Source organism: Squalius cephalus (genome assembly GCF_949319135.1).
Source record: "Squalius cephalus genome assembly, chromosome: 4".
Taxonomy (NCBI): Eukaryota; Metazoa; Chordata; class Actinopteri; order Cypriniformes; family Leuciscidae; genus Squalius; species Squalius cephalus.
In genome coordinates, this window is record NC_137125.1 from 50,581,761 (window position 1) to 50,597,534 (window position 15,774).

The 15,774-nt window shown below is 39.7% G+C and overlaps 1 protein-coding gene and 1 pseudogene across 2 annotated transcripts; both read right to left on the minus strand.

Annotated features, from left to right (window-relative positions):
- Positions 1–3,031: 3,031 nt before the first annotated feature.
- LOC307157738 lies at positions 3,032–11,292 on the minus strand (annotated as a pseudogene). Its single transcript has 4 exons — positions 10,946–11,292; positions 3,849–3,855; positions 3,436–3,751; positions 3,032–3,355 (listed from the first exon to the last, which is right to left on the minus strand). The product of its transcript is annotated as an uncharacterized misc_RNA (transcript).
- A 2,178-nt stretch (positions 11,293–13,470) lies between these two features.
- Positions 13,471–14,627, minus strand: LOC307156942 (uncharacterized protein). Its single transcript, XM_079868661.1, has 3 exons — positions 14,548–14,627; positions 14,136–14,439; positions 13,471–14,055 (listed from the first exon to the last, which is right to left on the minus strand). The coding sequence occupies exons 1-3, from the start codon at positions 14,589–14,591 to the stop codon at positions 13,732–13,734; spliced, it is 672 nt and encodes a 223-aa protein (XP_079724787.1). The 5' UTR covers positions 14,592–14,627; the 3' UTR covers positions 13,471–13,731.
- Between the last annotated feature and the right edge of the window lie 1,147 nt (positions 14,628–15,774).

The following is a 15,774-nucleotide window of genomic DNA, read 5'->3' on the forward strand; positions in this document are numbered from 1 at the left end:
GTTGCAGTTTCCATCTTCACAGTAGAGGTGGGTGATGTCTCTAACTTCTTTAGGTGCTGGTGCCTTCTGGAACATCTGGTTCAATACATCCATCTTCTCTGAGCCTCCATCCTCTACCAACTGGGTTCCAAAGAAGAGGTTCGGCCTGGTGGCTGTGACGCCACACTGCTGTTTGGTACAAGGCTCTCAGCACATGTTGCTGGAAGGCATCTTCTGTTTGGGGAAGATTTGCTGCTGACAGATCTGTGGTAGATGCTAGTGTACCTCAGCTCATCCAGGTTGGTGCAAGGATGCCCATCCACCTTTTTCTTTTGGCCATACAGGAGGAGGGCATACCTTCTTGCCACAGGCAAAGCCTCTTCCTGGCTACCAGAGAGTCCAAATTTGGTAATTTCCTGTAACTCACAAAGATGGGTCTTCAGTCTTGTGAGGGCAGTGCCCTTCCCAATTCTGTACAAACTGCTTGTGGCGTCACAACCCGTGAGGGCGTGGCATTCAGGTAAACACTCACAAAGCACTGCTCCGAGATTCTGAGCGATCAAACAGATAGGGACGAATCTTTCCTTAAGGCCATGTCCAGAGTGCATAAACACTGCTGAGGATCCAAACATCCCTTTGCTTGAATAGAAGCAAAACTAGTTAATCTGTATCATCACATTTGACAATTAGACGAGAATGTGACTGTGCAATGTGTTAGGTGCCAGGAACAATTCCATGTTCAGCAACTCCTGTGAGGCCAGTTGGGATGTAGACACCACTCTCTGTCCTTGATATCTGGTCTGCAGGGGCGTGGCATATCTGTGGACACCTTGTCTTGGCCTCTAGGAGCTCCACTGCTTCTTTATCCTGCTTCGACCTCATCGCCAGTTTACCGCTCTGGTATGGCAGTATGTCCATCTTCCAAAGCTTCTCCACATTCTGCATCAGCTCCGTCGTCTGGGGCGAGACTCTAGTGAAGAGACACTGCTGGGTGCTCGGTGCCCACTGGGTAAGGTGTGTGGGTCCTTAAAGCGTCAATCCCAGTCTCGTGCGAATGGCTGCTGGACCTCCAGGAGGGCCCATTTTCACCGGTTCGATATGGTTAAGTAGATGGAGGTAGTCAGCACCAATTAACACGAGCGGCTTAACGTGAGCAAATGTCTCGAGGGGAAGATCTGCCAGGTGCTTGTACTTCCTCTTCAAGCTGGCGATGGGGTAGGAGTGGTCCGCTAGACCCAAGTGTTGAGAGGTGAAGGCCTCCACTATCCGAAATGTTCTCTTGGGACTGGTAGAGGATGAGATTTTGAATGAGATTTTGAACTAATAGATCTAATGGAACATTTCATGTAATTTTACAGTAAAATTTCTAGTTCTACCAGAAAGACTTGGGAGAATTATTTCAATAAACCGTACATTTATTGCCAGCTCAGCAAGCTGATAATATACAAAGTCATTTGGCGTAGGCCCCGTCCGTAGTGCATAATCCGAGGGTATTGGATTCCTGCCTGAAGACGAAGGCAGGGGCGCAGCCGATCCCCCCCCCCCCCCCGGGAGTTATGGACAGGACCATCCTGGTGGTGGTGGGGAGGATGGGGGTAATCGTCGCTTCAGTATCTGCGAACTCAAACATGTGTAAGTACCGAGCTTTTATACAGTGAGCATAAAAATATGATTGGATAGAAGTGAAGGCAATAGGTGACGTAGTAATTGAGTCTTCCCGACAGAACTTATGCTAAAGCTTTCATTTCAGTCATGAAACTCTGGGCCCAGGCTGATCTGTCCTTTACGTGCAATTAGCAGGCAATCATATCATTACCGCATGGCACAAGCTGATTGGCCTCTGCTAATCCTGCAGCCAATGAGATTGCTTGCTCATTTAAATTGTCTGCTGTAAGCTAGTCCTGCAGCTCAGAGTTCCTCTGAAACCCTCCACCTCCACCAGCTCCACCGGCCTAGATCTGCAATGGGATTTATGTACGTCTCTTTATGCAGCAGCAGCAGCATATCTTACATGTTCACAGCAGCGTGTCTGTGTATCTATTAGCAGTAGCAAGTCCATACTTGCTCTGCAGCAGCAATAATCATATCTAGTCCGCCAAGACCAAATACATTAACATTGCCATTTTCAAGAACATGCTAAAACTTTTCAGAGAATTGTCATGATTGAAATACTGTTAATTGTACAGAATGCCATCTTATAATGTACAGTGACAAACTATTAATTGACATTCCCATGTGTAACACTTAACTTTTTTTATTTAATTAATTGTGTTTCTTTCCTATTTGTTTTATCAATTATGTTAAAGGGATAGTTCGGCCAAAAATGATATTTAACCCATGATTTACTCACCCTCAAGCCGTTCGAGATGCATATGTCAATCATTATTACCCTCAGAAGGCCTTCGTTTATCCCCCTGGAGCCGGATGGATTACTTTTGTGAAGGATGCATGCACATTTTGGGACTTGAAGGAGGTGGACCCCATTACTTCACATTATAACCACTGAAAGATCTAAGACATTTTCTAAAATAACTGAAAATGTGTTCGTCTGAAAAATGATTGACATATGCATCTCGAACGGCTTGAGGGTGAGTAAATCATGGGTTAAATATTATTTTTGGCCGAACTATCCCTTTAAGGTCTTATGTTGTTAACATAATGTTTATTGCTTTATTTTAGTATTGTGAGTTTTCTTTCTTTAATAATTTTTTTTTTAAAGTTTAACAAAATAAAACCATAAATGTTTTTCAGAATTTAAGATTCTCAAAAGTAATGACATATCAGACATATTAGAGGATATTTTTTATTGTTGTTGGGTGACACTGAATATCCAGACACAATAGACAAGTTTACATTTTTGTTTAAATTGGTTGTGAACATGCAGTTTTTCATGCTTACATTAGACTTAGAAATATGAAATTATTTTAAAATGATTAAATAATTTTTACTATATAATCTTAAAAGGTGTAAAATATATCCATCAATATTTTGAAAGCATTTCAAATCATTTTCTCATGAAATGTTGACAGTATTTGCAACACTATCAATCTACTCAAGATGAGAAGAAGAAATCATGCTCATTCTGCATCTGTGTACGGAATATAACATTAGCCTTGGTCACTTTTTCAGGTGTGTTCAGATACTTGTTCAGCAGAGCTCTGTAGTGTTTCTCGGGATGGCCGCCCATATTCCCCACCTTCCAAGTGTAGTAGGCATTGGTTGGAGGTGTGCTGAGATTATTACCCAACCACACCCAGAGTCTAGCGCAGGGCAGGAGACCCACAGCAAAGTACAGCGGATCTTCTTTTTCCAGCAGGTTTCCGTAGAACGACAGATACTTCCTCATAGCTGGAGTCTGCTGGATGGGAGGCTCACCCTGGAGAAATGAGAATATAAAGCATCTTCAGTGGATTCAGAACTAGCTTGAAAGTTTAAAGTCTGTGTTTCTCTTCTTACCTTGAAAAAATATTGTTTGAGCATGAAGTCTGCAAAGCTTTTGTAGCTTGAGTATCTGCCTTTCATGAAGTCCCTGAGTTCAGTGGGCTGAGTTTTTTTTTCCACTCAAACTCTTCAGCATTTTGGTCACTCTCAGTAGATAGCCGATGTCCTGTATGGTGAAGTTGACGTATCGCTCCGCCTGAAGGCTGCCGTTCTGCATCTGTATCAGGAAGTCAGTCCCGAGTGTCTTATAGGCGATGTCTTTATTCTTCTCCCACAGATATTCGTACACATCTTCCACAGAGCTGGCTGCCAAACTGCAACTAAAAGCAAACTGTGTCTCAGATATGCACAAATCATCACTGAAGACTTTTCATTACAACATTATACATTCATTTATACCCCGGTATCATGAAAATGGAAGGACTCACCTGAAACCTAAGAAACAGAGACACAGGAGGGTCGCGGTCTTCATCTTTCTCGGATCTTGTAGTGCACTTGTCTTCAGTTCTGATCTGTAATCTGTTATTTCTACAGTTCTTTTATAGTGGCAGTTTATTAGATAATGCTGAATTGCATCAATAGAGGCTGGCAATAACATCATAATTTTGGGAGGGCAGTGGGTGTGGATGGCAGAGAATCTGTCTGTACATTTTCTTTATATAAAAATGCTCAATGCTCTGTGTGTTTGTATGTCTATCTATCTATCTATCTATCTATCTATCTTGTCTGTCTATATTTCTGTCTGCCATTGTTTTGTGTTGTTTAGCAATTCTAAAAATGCCTTTAAATAATATTTATGTAGTACAATTACTTTTTCATTTATCTAAAAACTATCCTTTTTTTTCATTGTCCTAAGAATGTATGTTGTATTACACAACAACGGTTCAGTAGTGCATGCCTCTTTGAAAAATAATCAAAAAAGCTTTGAAATTCTAAACACCTCATGTGTCATTTTTCATGCTGTTTTGTGTTTGTACTATTAAATACAAAGTCATTTTTATCGTGAACAATAGTAAATGTTTATCAATATTAATTAAACAAAACAGTTTTAAATACCACATATAGGCCTATTTAATACCTAATTTAATACTACTTTTTATTTATTTATTTTTTTACTTTGTCTGTGATATTTCATATTTCCTCATATAAAGCTTACATGTCTTAAAGTGATTTGTGGGTTTCTGACATAAACTGAAAGTGTGAGTTACCCCACATTCACCAGTGCCTTAGTTACAGTAATGTATATGTGGTAATTATCTTTTGTAAGACATTGCAGAAAGATTTCTTCTTTCTTTCTGTCTTTCTTCTTCTTTTTTGGCTATAAATTCCTGTAATAAGTATTAAACAGTCTCATTTTGAAAAGAACAAGCATAATTGCAATTAGGCAAATGAGTCACACAATGACTTTTTGTGTTCTCAAATAACAAAGGAAATGACTAAATAATTTCCAGAATATCTATATTGTAGCAAAGGGCTACCTGAAGCTGTTAGGGCTAGTTTTGATCGCAGTGAACCAGGCGTGTCGGTCAGAACACCACAGAGTGAAATATCAGTTTTAACTGATTTAGTATCAATGGTATGCAGATACAGCGGGGGAAATAAGTATTGAACACGTCATCATTTTTCTCAGTAAATATATTTCCAAAGGTGCTATTGACATGAAGTTTTCACCAGATGTTGGTAACAACCCAAGTAAGCCATACATACAAAGAAACAAACACAAATAAGTTCAGAAATTAAGTTATGTGTAATAATGTGAAATGAGACAGGGAAAAAGTATTGAACACATGAAGAAAGGGAGGCGCAAAAAGGCATGGAAAGCCAAGACAACTGCTGAAAACTTACAGTAATTAAAAAGCAATCCAGCCCCCAGTCAGTGGAAATTAATAACAGCTGGTTCGGTCCCAAATGATGGCCTACAAAAAGGTCTCATTGCCAAGGTGTCACACAAGACACATCTCATGATGGGTAATAGCAAAGAGCTGTCTCAAGACCTTCGCAACCTAATTGTTGCAAAACATAATGATGGCATTGGTTATAGGTGCCATTCTAAGCTTCTGAATGGTCCAGTGAGCACTTTTGAGGCCATACGGAAGTGGAAAGACAATCATTTCACCATAAATTTGCCTCGACCAGGTGCTCCTCGCAAGATTTCTGATAGAGGAGTGAAAAGAATAATCAGAAGAGTTGTCCAAGAGCCAACACCAAGTTGTATGGTGTTTTTAGGGTAATGTGCACATTTTCTTCTCCAAATATGGTGTGTATTATGGCATCCAAACAGTTCAATTTTGCTCTCATGTGACCACACTATATTCTCCCAGTATTTCACTGGCTTTTCCAAATGTTGTGCAGCAAACTTTAAATGAGCTTCAACATGCTTTTTTTTCAGTAATGGAGTCTTGCGTGGTGAGCGTGCATACAGGCCATGGCGGTGGAGTGCATTACTTACTGTTTTCTTTGAGACAACAGTACCTGCTATCTGCGGGTCTTTTTGAAGCTCTCCACAAGTGATCCTTGGATCTTGGACAACTCTTCTGATTATTCTTTTCACTCCTCTGTCAGAAATCTTGCGAGGAGCACCTGGTCGAGGCAAATTTATGGTGAAATGATTGTCTTTCCACTTCCGTATTATGGCCCCAACAGTGCTCACTGGACCATTCAGAAGCTTAGAATGGCACCTATAACCAATGCCATCATTATGTTTTGCAACAATTAGGTTGCGAAGGTCTTGAGACAGCTCTTTGCTATTACCCATCATGAGATGTGTCTTGTGTGACACCTTGGCAATGAGACCTTTTTGTAGGCCATCATTTGGGACTGAACCAGCTGTTATTAATTTCCACTGACTGGGGGCTGGATTGCTTTTTAATTACTGTAAGTTTTCAGCAGTTGTCTTGGCTTTCCATGCCTTTTTGCACCTCCCTTTCTTCATGTGTTCAATACTTTTTCCCTGTGTCATTTCACATTATTACACATAACTTAATTTCTGAGCTTATTTTTGTTTGTTTCTTTGTATGTATGGCTTACTTGGGTTGTTACCAACATCTGGTGAAAATTTCATGTCAATAGCACCTTTGGAAATATATTTACTGAGAAAAATGATGACGTGTTCAATACTTATTTCCCCCGCTGTATCAACATCAGAAGGAGGAGTCAGCCTTTACATGAACATTCACAAGTTGTAGAAATTTGAGTTGAATAGTGCAGTGGACTGTGCAGGGCTTCCTTTGCGGCCTCCAGAGGGAATGGATCTCCTTAGCTTTGTTTGAGCCTGAGGACGATTGCCGATAAGCATGTGAGGATAGATGACAATGACACAATGAGTGAGCAGGTTAAGCACATTTAGGGTTGACCTGGTGTACAGTCAGTGAGTCCTGCCTTAACTGACATGGGCTTGGCTCACAAGTGGGCTGAATGCATAATAGCTGACGTAGACGTGTTTGGCATGCTTGTAGTTAAAGGATTAGTTCACCTCAAAATAAAAATTTCCTGATAATTTACTCACCCCAATGCCATCCCAGATGTTCATGTCTTTCTTTCTTCAGTGGAAAAGAAATTAATTTTTTGGAGGAAAACATTTCAGGATTTTTCTCCACATAGATTTTTTTCTGTATTTTTGATCAAATAAATCCAGGCTTGATGAGCCCAATGAGACACGCGCCAACAATTTGTCCTCTTTTGAACTCTGATATGTCTAACATTATGTTGCGTGCATTGTAATATTTTACGTACAGCTGTGCTATTACTCTGCTAAGGAAATTTCACACAAAAGGAAATTTCTACTTGGGCTATACACAAATCCGGCGAAACACGGAAGTAAAGCAACGCCGCCATTACTGCGTGCCTTGCTGCTAAGGAAGTAGCGGAAGTAGCGTGTTGGTCCCGTAGGCGGCTGTAGCAGATGTAGCTGTACGAAATGTTATTTTTATCTATTCATCTTTAATTTTGTACAGTAGCCCTGCTGTATGGCTACAACACTTCCCTCGGCCGGCCATGCAGTCACACTACTTCGAGAACTTTGCAGTTTTCTCTCTATATTGTTACTGACACATTATGGTACGAGTTCACTGCCTGTGAAAACCTCACGACACCTTTTAATGTGATGAGCTCATCTGCGAAGGTATGCAGTATCTGGCCAATCCATCCGGAGCTCATGTAATTCTGACCTTCAATCAATGCCCTGTAGTTTAGGTTCTGAAGCTCGCATGCCAGATGATTAATAAAATAATCTTGAATACCTGTAAGCTGCCAACTCTCACGCTTTCACCGTGAGACACACGCAATTGACACTTTTCACACGCTCTCAGCCTCTCACGCCAGTCATCCATTTTCTCACGCACAGAAAAATCGCGAAGCAAAGAGGACACGGAGACCGACAGACTCGACAGAGCAGGTTATTTATGATATATATAAAAGCTCAGCTCTCAGATTCTGTCAATTTTATTACGAAATTCAAACAATAAATACCGTTTTGGCGTTTGTAAATGTGACGTGACTAGCAGGTGAACCGATCATCTCAACTTAATAATAAACACAAATGAACAATGTTAAAAGAAACAGTAGCCTACAACTTACCGAAATGTATATTTCATACATAATATCGATCAATCAGTGTTTTTTTAACCGCGGAAAGGGTCAATAAAACAGCTGGAGAACAATTATGTCACATATAACATTTACCTCAGGAAAGCCATTTAATGACTGGCTATAGCACGTTAGTTGGCTAGAAAAAAATAGCTATAGAGAGTATTTTGCTAAATATGTGTACTATATTACATATTTATTATATTTTTACTTATCATTAAATAAAGTTGTTATTATAATAAAACAAGTAATAAAAACTCAGTGAGTGTTTTAGCGCAATTTTCTGACGTCATGGGATCACAACACTAAGAGATAGTAAATCTTTTTATGTTTTTTTTTTTTTTTTGTGTGCGTTCCCGAGATTAGACCTTCCTTAACATAATGCCGAAAACCCGAAGTCTCTAGGTGGTCTGGTTGAGGAGGAGATAGAAGTGCAAGATTGGTGCGCACAGACAGAACAGAAATCATGAGTTAACAATCGCAATTTTGTCCGTAGGAAAATTGCGCTAAAAACGCATATTTAATTTGAGTTATTTTTAACCTTAAATAATACTGCCAGCTGATAAGGCTCTCTGTATGTTTAACTTACAGCATTAGGTGAGATTTTTTTTTCTCGAGAAAAATTAACGCCTGTGTGTACCTAATAGCCTATTTATCCAAATTAGTCAATATTAAATCAAATCACATTGAACTGAATTGAAATCCTGAAATTTGTTTCAAGCAATAATAAAAAAAAAAACGTAGCTTACCAGAAATTGTACCATATAATATAAACATTGCAACATGTTGTCACTAAACCTAATAAAATTCAGTTTAGTAACTAAAACGTTTTGACAATCACAATATTTAAGCCCCAGGATCCGCTTTCAGAAATGTCATTACACCGGCAAGTGTCACACCCTCACACTTCGCAGGCACCGAGGCACGCAGTAATGGCGCCAGGTAAGATAGCGGCGGATTTGTGTATAGGTATCTTAGCAACTATAAGGTGTGAGTCAGAAGTCCAGTTCCCCAACTTTCCCCATATACATTTCCCCATGTGACATCATGCAACAGGGATGGCATTTTTTAAAGATGTGTTAATACTTTAAGCTTTAAAGTATTAACAAATCTTTAAAAAATTCCACCCCTAAGCAGGGCTGGACTGGGACAAAAAATAGGCCCTGGCATTTTGGCCCAGACTAGCCCACATATGATAATAAACATCACCCATCTTTGCACGCCCTTGAATATGTATACCAACTCCTTAAAACCACTAATGCCATGTAATGAGTGAGTAGGAACGTTAACAGATGAAATAAGTACAAAATTGTCATTTATTAATACAATTGAACTATACTCCACAGTGATGAATCCAAAAAACAAGATATAAGCTGCATTGGCATAGCAATACCAGTGTTTCTCACAGGATTTTTGGTAAAACTGTGGTGGGTGGACCTCTGGCCTTCTATGGGGGGTTTATGCCCCCAAATGTAAGAAAATTTTGTGCATTTTAATGTTAAATTAATCAATATGGTATACTTTGAGAGTTCAAAATTAAAAGCTCCAACTCATATTCAGTGTGCAAATTAAACAAAGAAGAATTCAAACCTCTTTTAGTTAATGTCTGTCTACGTTACACTACTACATAATTATAGTTATAATATTAATCCCATGACAGTAATAGCCATATATTGTAAAACAAATGCGCTGAAAAATAAAGACAACTTTCATAATTAGTTTTGTACTCATTTCTATACTTGAAAGAGATAAGCACATGATCTTTTATTTTGACGGAAACTGCATCAAGCTTTTATTTTGGTTTGTAAACCAAAAAAACATGGTTTACAAACGTGTCTCATTAAGTTTCTAGTAAATTGCTGTAATCATCAACTATGCAGATGTGGAAATAATGCGTAATGGGTTCCTACACTCATGACATAGCCTAAGTGTTTTGAAAGTAGTTCTGCTTACCGCAGGCTCTACACTTTCTCATCTCTCTCCTGATCCTTCTCACTATCCCCATCAGCCACTGAAGCTGATTTAGGCTAGTGACAAATGGTCAAAAAGTGCTTTAGTTTTTGAGATACCCCTACCGGAGGTAGAGCTAAACCCAACAATGTTTTTCCTCATCTCTAAGGTCTCCCATATATGAATTGAATTCTTGGCTCAAAATATTTTACTGCTAAGATTGTTAAATTTCAGATATTTTTATATAAGAATATAAGATACATTTAATAATGAAACATTTCATATGGCACCTTGTACTATATGGAAACAAAGATTGAAATCGAAAGATAACACCTTACCATAGCACAAACAGGAGACCAGGAGTCAGGATTGCAGTTTGACCTTAATGAGCCTTTTAATAAAACTATAACCTAACTTCACACAATACAAATTAAATTACTGTCTTAAATCAAACAAATGGCAATCTAACAAAACAAACACTCTGAGGGGGAATGAGCCCTCTCTTCTAATGCTGTTTTTTTTTCTAGCAGCAACCATTTGGAACATGAACTGCTTTTGGTAGCCATTCTGAGGTCAGCCCCCCATGATGTTACAACTGCAACACACCACTGTCACTCATCCACATTGTCATCAGTGACAAAGTGGGTCATGTTTGGACAGTCTGGGAAAGGGCAAGAACAATTGTGCAGGTGAAGCCCACTGAAAGACACTGGCATTTGGTGGCATTGTTGCAGTTTCCATCTTCACAGTAGAGGTGGGTGATGTCTCTAACTTCTTTAGGTGCTGATGCCTTCTGGAACATCTGGTTCAATACATCCATCTTCTCTGAGCCTCCATCCTCTACCAACTGGGTTCCAGAGAAGAGGTTTGGCCTGGTGGCTGTGACGCCACACTGCTGTTTGGTACAAGGCTCTCAGCACATGTTGCTGGAAGGCATCTTCTGTTTGGGGAAGATTTGCTGCTGACAGATCTGTGGTAGATGCTAGTGTACCTCAGCTCATCCAGGTTGGTGCAAGGATGCCCATCCACCTTTTTCTTTTGGCCATACAGGAGGAGGGCATACCTTCTTGCCACAGGCAAAGCCTCTTCCTGGCTACCAGAGAGTCCAAATTTGGTAATTTCCTGTAACTCACAAAGATGGGTCCTCAGTCTTGTGAGGGCAGTGCCCTTCCCAATTCTGTACAAACTGCTTGTGGTGTCACAACCCGTGAGGGCGTGGCATTCAGGTAAACACTCACAAAGCACTGCTCCGAGCTTCTGAGCGATCAAACAGATAGGGACGAATCTTTCCTTAAGGCCATGTCCAGAGTGCATAAACACTGCTGAGGATCCAAACATCCCTTTGCTTGAATAGAAGCAAAACTAGTTAATCTGTATCATCACATTTGACAATTAGACGAGAATGTGACTGTGCAATGTGTTAGGTGCCAGGAACAATTCCATGTTCAGCAACTCCTGTGAGGCCAGTTGGGATGTAGACACCACTCTCTGTCCTTGAGATCTGGTCTGCAGGGGCGTGGCATATCTGTGGACACCTTGTCTTGGCCTCTAGGAGCTCCACTGCTTCCTTATCCTGCTTCGACCTCATCGCCAGTTTACCGCTCTGGTATGGCAGTATGTCCATCTTCCAAAGCTTCTCCACATTCTGCATTAGCTCCGTTATCTGGGGTGAGACTCTAGTGAAGAGACACTGCTGGGTGCTCGGTGCCCACTGGGTAAGGTGTGTGGGTCCTTAAAGCGTCCATCCCAGTCTCGTGCAAATGGCTGCTGGACCTCCAGGAGGGCCCATTTTCACCGGTTCGATAGGGTTAAGTAGATGGAGGTAGTCAGCACCAATTAACACGAGCGGCTTAACGTGAGCGAATGTCTCGAGGGGAAGATCTGCCAGGTGCTTGTACTTCCTCTTCAAGCTGGCGATGGGGTAGGAGTGGTCCGCTAGACCCAAGTGTTGAGAGGTAAAGGCCTCCACTATCCGAAATGTTCTCTTGGGACTGGTAGAGGATGAGATTTTGAATGAGATTTTGAACTAATAGATCTAATGGAACATTTCATGTAATTTTACAGTAAAATTTCTAGTTCTACCAGAAAGACTTGGGAGAATTATTTCAATAAACCGTACATTTATTGACAGCTCAGCAAGCTGATAATATACAAAGTCATTTGGCGTAGGCCCCGTCCGTAGTGCATAATCCGAGGGTATTGGATCTGCAATTCCTGCCTGAAGACGAAGGCAGGGGCGCAGCCGATCCCCCCCCCCCCCCCCCCCCCCCCCCGGGAGTTATGGACAGGACCATCCTGGTGGTGGTGGGGAGGATGGGGGTAATCGTCGCTTCAGTATCTGCGAACTCAAACATGTGTAAGTACCGAGCTTTTATACAGTGAGCATAAAAATATGATTGGATAGAAGTGAAGGCAATAGGTGACGTAGTAATTGAGTCTTCCCGACAGAACTTATGCTAAAGCTTTCATTTCAGTCATGAAACTCTGGGCCCAGGCTGATCTGTCCTTTACGTGCAATTAGCAGGCAATCATATCATTACCGCATGGCACAAGCTGATTGGCCTCTGCTAATCCTGCAGCCAATGAGATTGCTTGCTCATTTAAATTGTCTGCTGTAAGCTAGTCCTGCAGCTCAGAGTTCCTCTGAAACCCTCCACCTCCACCAGCTCCACCGGCCTAGATCTGCAATGGGATTTATGTACGTCTCTTTATGCAGCAGCAGCAGCATATCTTACATGTTCACAGCAGCGTGTCTGTGTATCTATTAGCAGTAGCAAGTCCATACTTGCTCTGCAGCAGCAATAATCATATCTAGTCCGCCAAGACCAAATACATTAACATTGCCATTTTCAAGAACATGCTAAAACTTTTCAGAGAATTGTCATGATTGAAATACTGTTAATTGTACAGAATGCCATCTTATAATGTACAGTGACAAACTATTAATTGACATTCCCATGTGTAACACTTAACTTTTTTTATTTAATTAATTGTGTTTCTTTCCTATTTGTTTTATCAATTATGTTAAAGGGATAGTTCGGCCAAAAATGATATTTAACCCATGATTTACTCACCCTCAAGCCGTTCGAGATGCATATGTCAATCATTATTACCCTCAGAAGGCCTTCATTTATCCCCCTGGAGCCGGATGGATTACTTTTGTGAAGGATGCATGCACATTTTGGGACTTGAAGGAGGTGGACCCCATTACTTCACATTATAACCACTGAAAGATCTAAGACATTTTCTAAAATAACTGAAAATGTGTTCGTCTGAAAAATGATTGACATATGCATCTCGAACGGCTTGAGGGTGAGTAAATCATGGGTTAAATATCATTTTTGGCCGAACTATCCCTTTAAGGTCTTATGTTGTTAACAAAATGTTTATTGCTTTATTTTAGTATTGTGAGTTTTCTTTCTTTAATATTTTTTTTTTTAAAAGTTTAACAAAATAAAACCATAAATGTTTTTCAGAATTTAAGATTCTCAAAAGTAATGACATATCAGACATATTAGAGGATATTTTTTATTGTTGTTGGGTGACACTGAATATCCAGACACAATAGACAAGTTTACATTTTTGTTTAAATTGGTTGTGAACATGCAGTTTTTCATGCTTACATTAGACTTAGAAATATGAAATTATTTTAAAATGATTAAATAATTTTTACTATATAATCTTAAAAGGTGTAAAATATATCCATCAATATTTTGAAAGCATTTCAAATCATTTTCTCATGAAATGTTGACAGTATTTGCAACACTATCAATCTACTCAAGATGAGAAGAAGAAATCATGCTCATTCTGCATCTGTGTACGGAATATAACATTAGCCTTGGTCACTTTTTTACGTGTGTTCAGATACTTGTTCAGCAGAGCTCTGTAGTGTTTCTCGGGATGGCCGCCCATATTCCCCACCTTCCAAGTGTAGTAGGCATTGGTTGGAGGTGTGCTGAGATTATTACCCAACCACACCCAGAGTCTAGCGCAGGGCAGGAGACCCACAGCAAAGTACAGCGGATCTTCTTTTTCCAGCAGGTTTCCGTAGAACGACAGATACTTCCTCATAGCTGGAGTCTGCTGGATGGGAGGCTCACCCTGGAGAAATGAGAATATAAAGCATCTTCAGTGGATTCAGAACTAGCTTGAAAGTTTAAAGTCTGTGTTTCTGTTCTTACCTTGAAAAAATATTGTTTGAGCATGGAGTCTGCAAAGTTTTTGTAGCTTGTGTATCTGCCTTTCATGAAGTCCCTGAGTTCAGTGGGCTGAGTTTTTTTTCCACTCAAACTCTTCAGCATTTTGGTCACTCTCAGTAGATAGCTGATGTCCTGTATGGTGAAGTTGACGTATCGCTCCGCCTGAAGGCTGCCGTTCTGCATCTGTATCAGGAAGTCAGTCCCGAGTGTCTTATTGGCGATGTCTTTATTCTTCTCCCACAGATATTCGTACACATCTTCCACAGAGCTGGCTGCCAAACTGTAACTAAAAGCAAACTGTGTCTCAGATATGCACAAGTCATCACTGAAGACTTTTCATTACAACATTATACATTCATTTATACCCCGGTATCATGAAAATGGAAGGACTCACCTGAAACCTAAGAAACAGAGACACAGGAGGGTCGCGGTCTTCATCTTTCTTGGATCTTGTAGTGCACTTGTCTTCAGTTCTGATCTGTAATCTGTTATTTCTACAGTTCTTTTATAGTGGCAGTTTATGAGCTAATGCTGAATTGCGTCAATTGAGGCTGGCAATAACATCATCATTTTGGGAGGGCAGTGGGTGTGGATGGCAGAGCTCATATCGAATCTTGTGAACTTCCTTATCAACCCTGTTGACTTCCTGCCTGTCTCCTATCTATCTATCTATCTATCTATCTATCTATCTATCTATCTATCTATCTATCTATCTATCTATCTATCTATCTATCTATCTGTGTCTATCTTTCTGTCTGCCATTGTTTTGTGTTGTTTAGCAATTCTAAAAATGCCTTTAAATAATATTTATGTAGGACAGTTACTTTTTCATTCATCTAAAAACTATCTATCTTTTTTTTTTCATTGTCCTAAGAATGTATGTTGTATTACACAACAACGGTTCAGTAGTGCATGCCTCTTTGAAAAATAATCAAAAAAGCTTTGAAATTCTAAACACCTCATGTGTCATTTTTCATGCTGTTTTGTGTTTGTACTGATATTCAATACAATTTCATTTTTATCGTGAACAATAGTAAATGTTTATCAATATTAATTAAACAAAACAGTTTTAAATACCACATATAGGCCTATTTAATACCTAATTTAACACTACTTTTTTTTTTTTTTTTTACTTTGTCTGTGATATTTCATATTTCCTCACATAAAGCTTATATGTCTTATGATTTGTGGGTTTCTGACATAAACTGAAAGTGTGAGTTACCCCACATTCACCAGTGCCTAGTTACAGTAATGTATATGTGGTAATTATCTTTTGTAAGACATGGCAGAAAGATTTCTTCTTTCTTTCTGTCTTTCTTCTTCTTTTTTGGCTATGAATTCCTGTAAGTAGGCTATTAAACAGTCTCATTTTGAAAAGATATTTCAATAATATTTGCATAATTGCAATCAGGCAAATGAGTCACACAGTGACGTCACGAGTACATGAACAAAAATTTCTGTCTTGCATAAAAATTCTCGGCCTGTGTCAGTGTGTGATTGTGAGCATGTTTTGTGCGGTTTGTGTTGGTCCTTGTCACACGTGCAATTTAAATAAATAAAATGTAACAGTATATCAATTGCAATGTGAGCTTCTCATTGCATGCACAAGTTTAAATTTCAA

What these genes read in the sequence shown, in the direction of transcription:
- LOC307156942 (XM_079868661.1), bottom strand. Translation starts at nt 14,591, where the DNA reads ATGAAGACCGCGACCCTCCTGTGTCTCTGTTTCTTAGGTTTCAG. An exon ending in CTCTGTTTCTTAGGTTTCAG is followed by an intron (nt 14,440 to 14,547) that starts GTGAGTCCTTCC and finishes GTTTGCTTTTAG; the next exon opens with TTACAGTTTGGCAGCCAGCT. An exon ending in TCAAACAATATTTTTTCAAG is followed by an intron (nt 14,056 to 14,135) that starts GTAAGAACAGAA and finishes TCATTTCTCCAG; the next exon opens with GGTGAGCCTCCCATCCAGCA.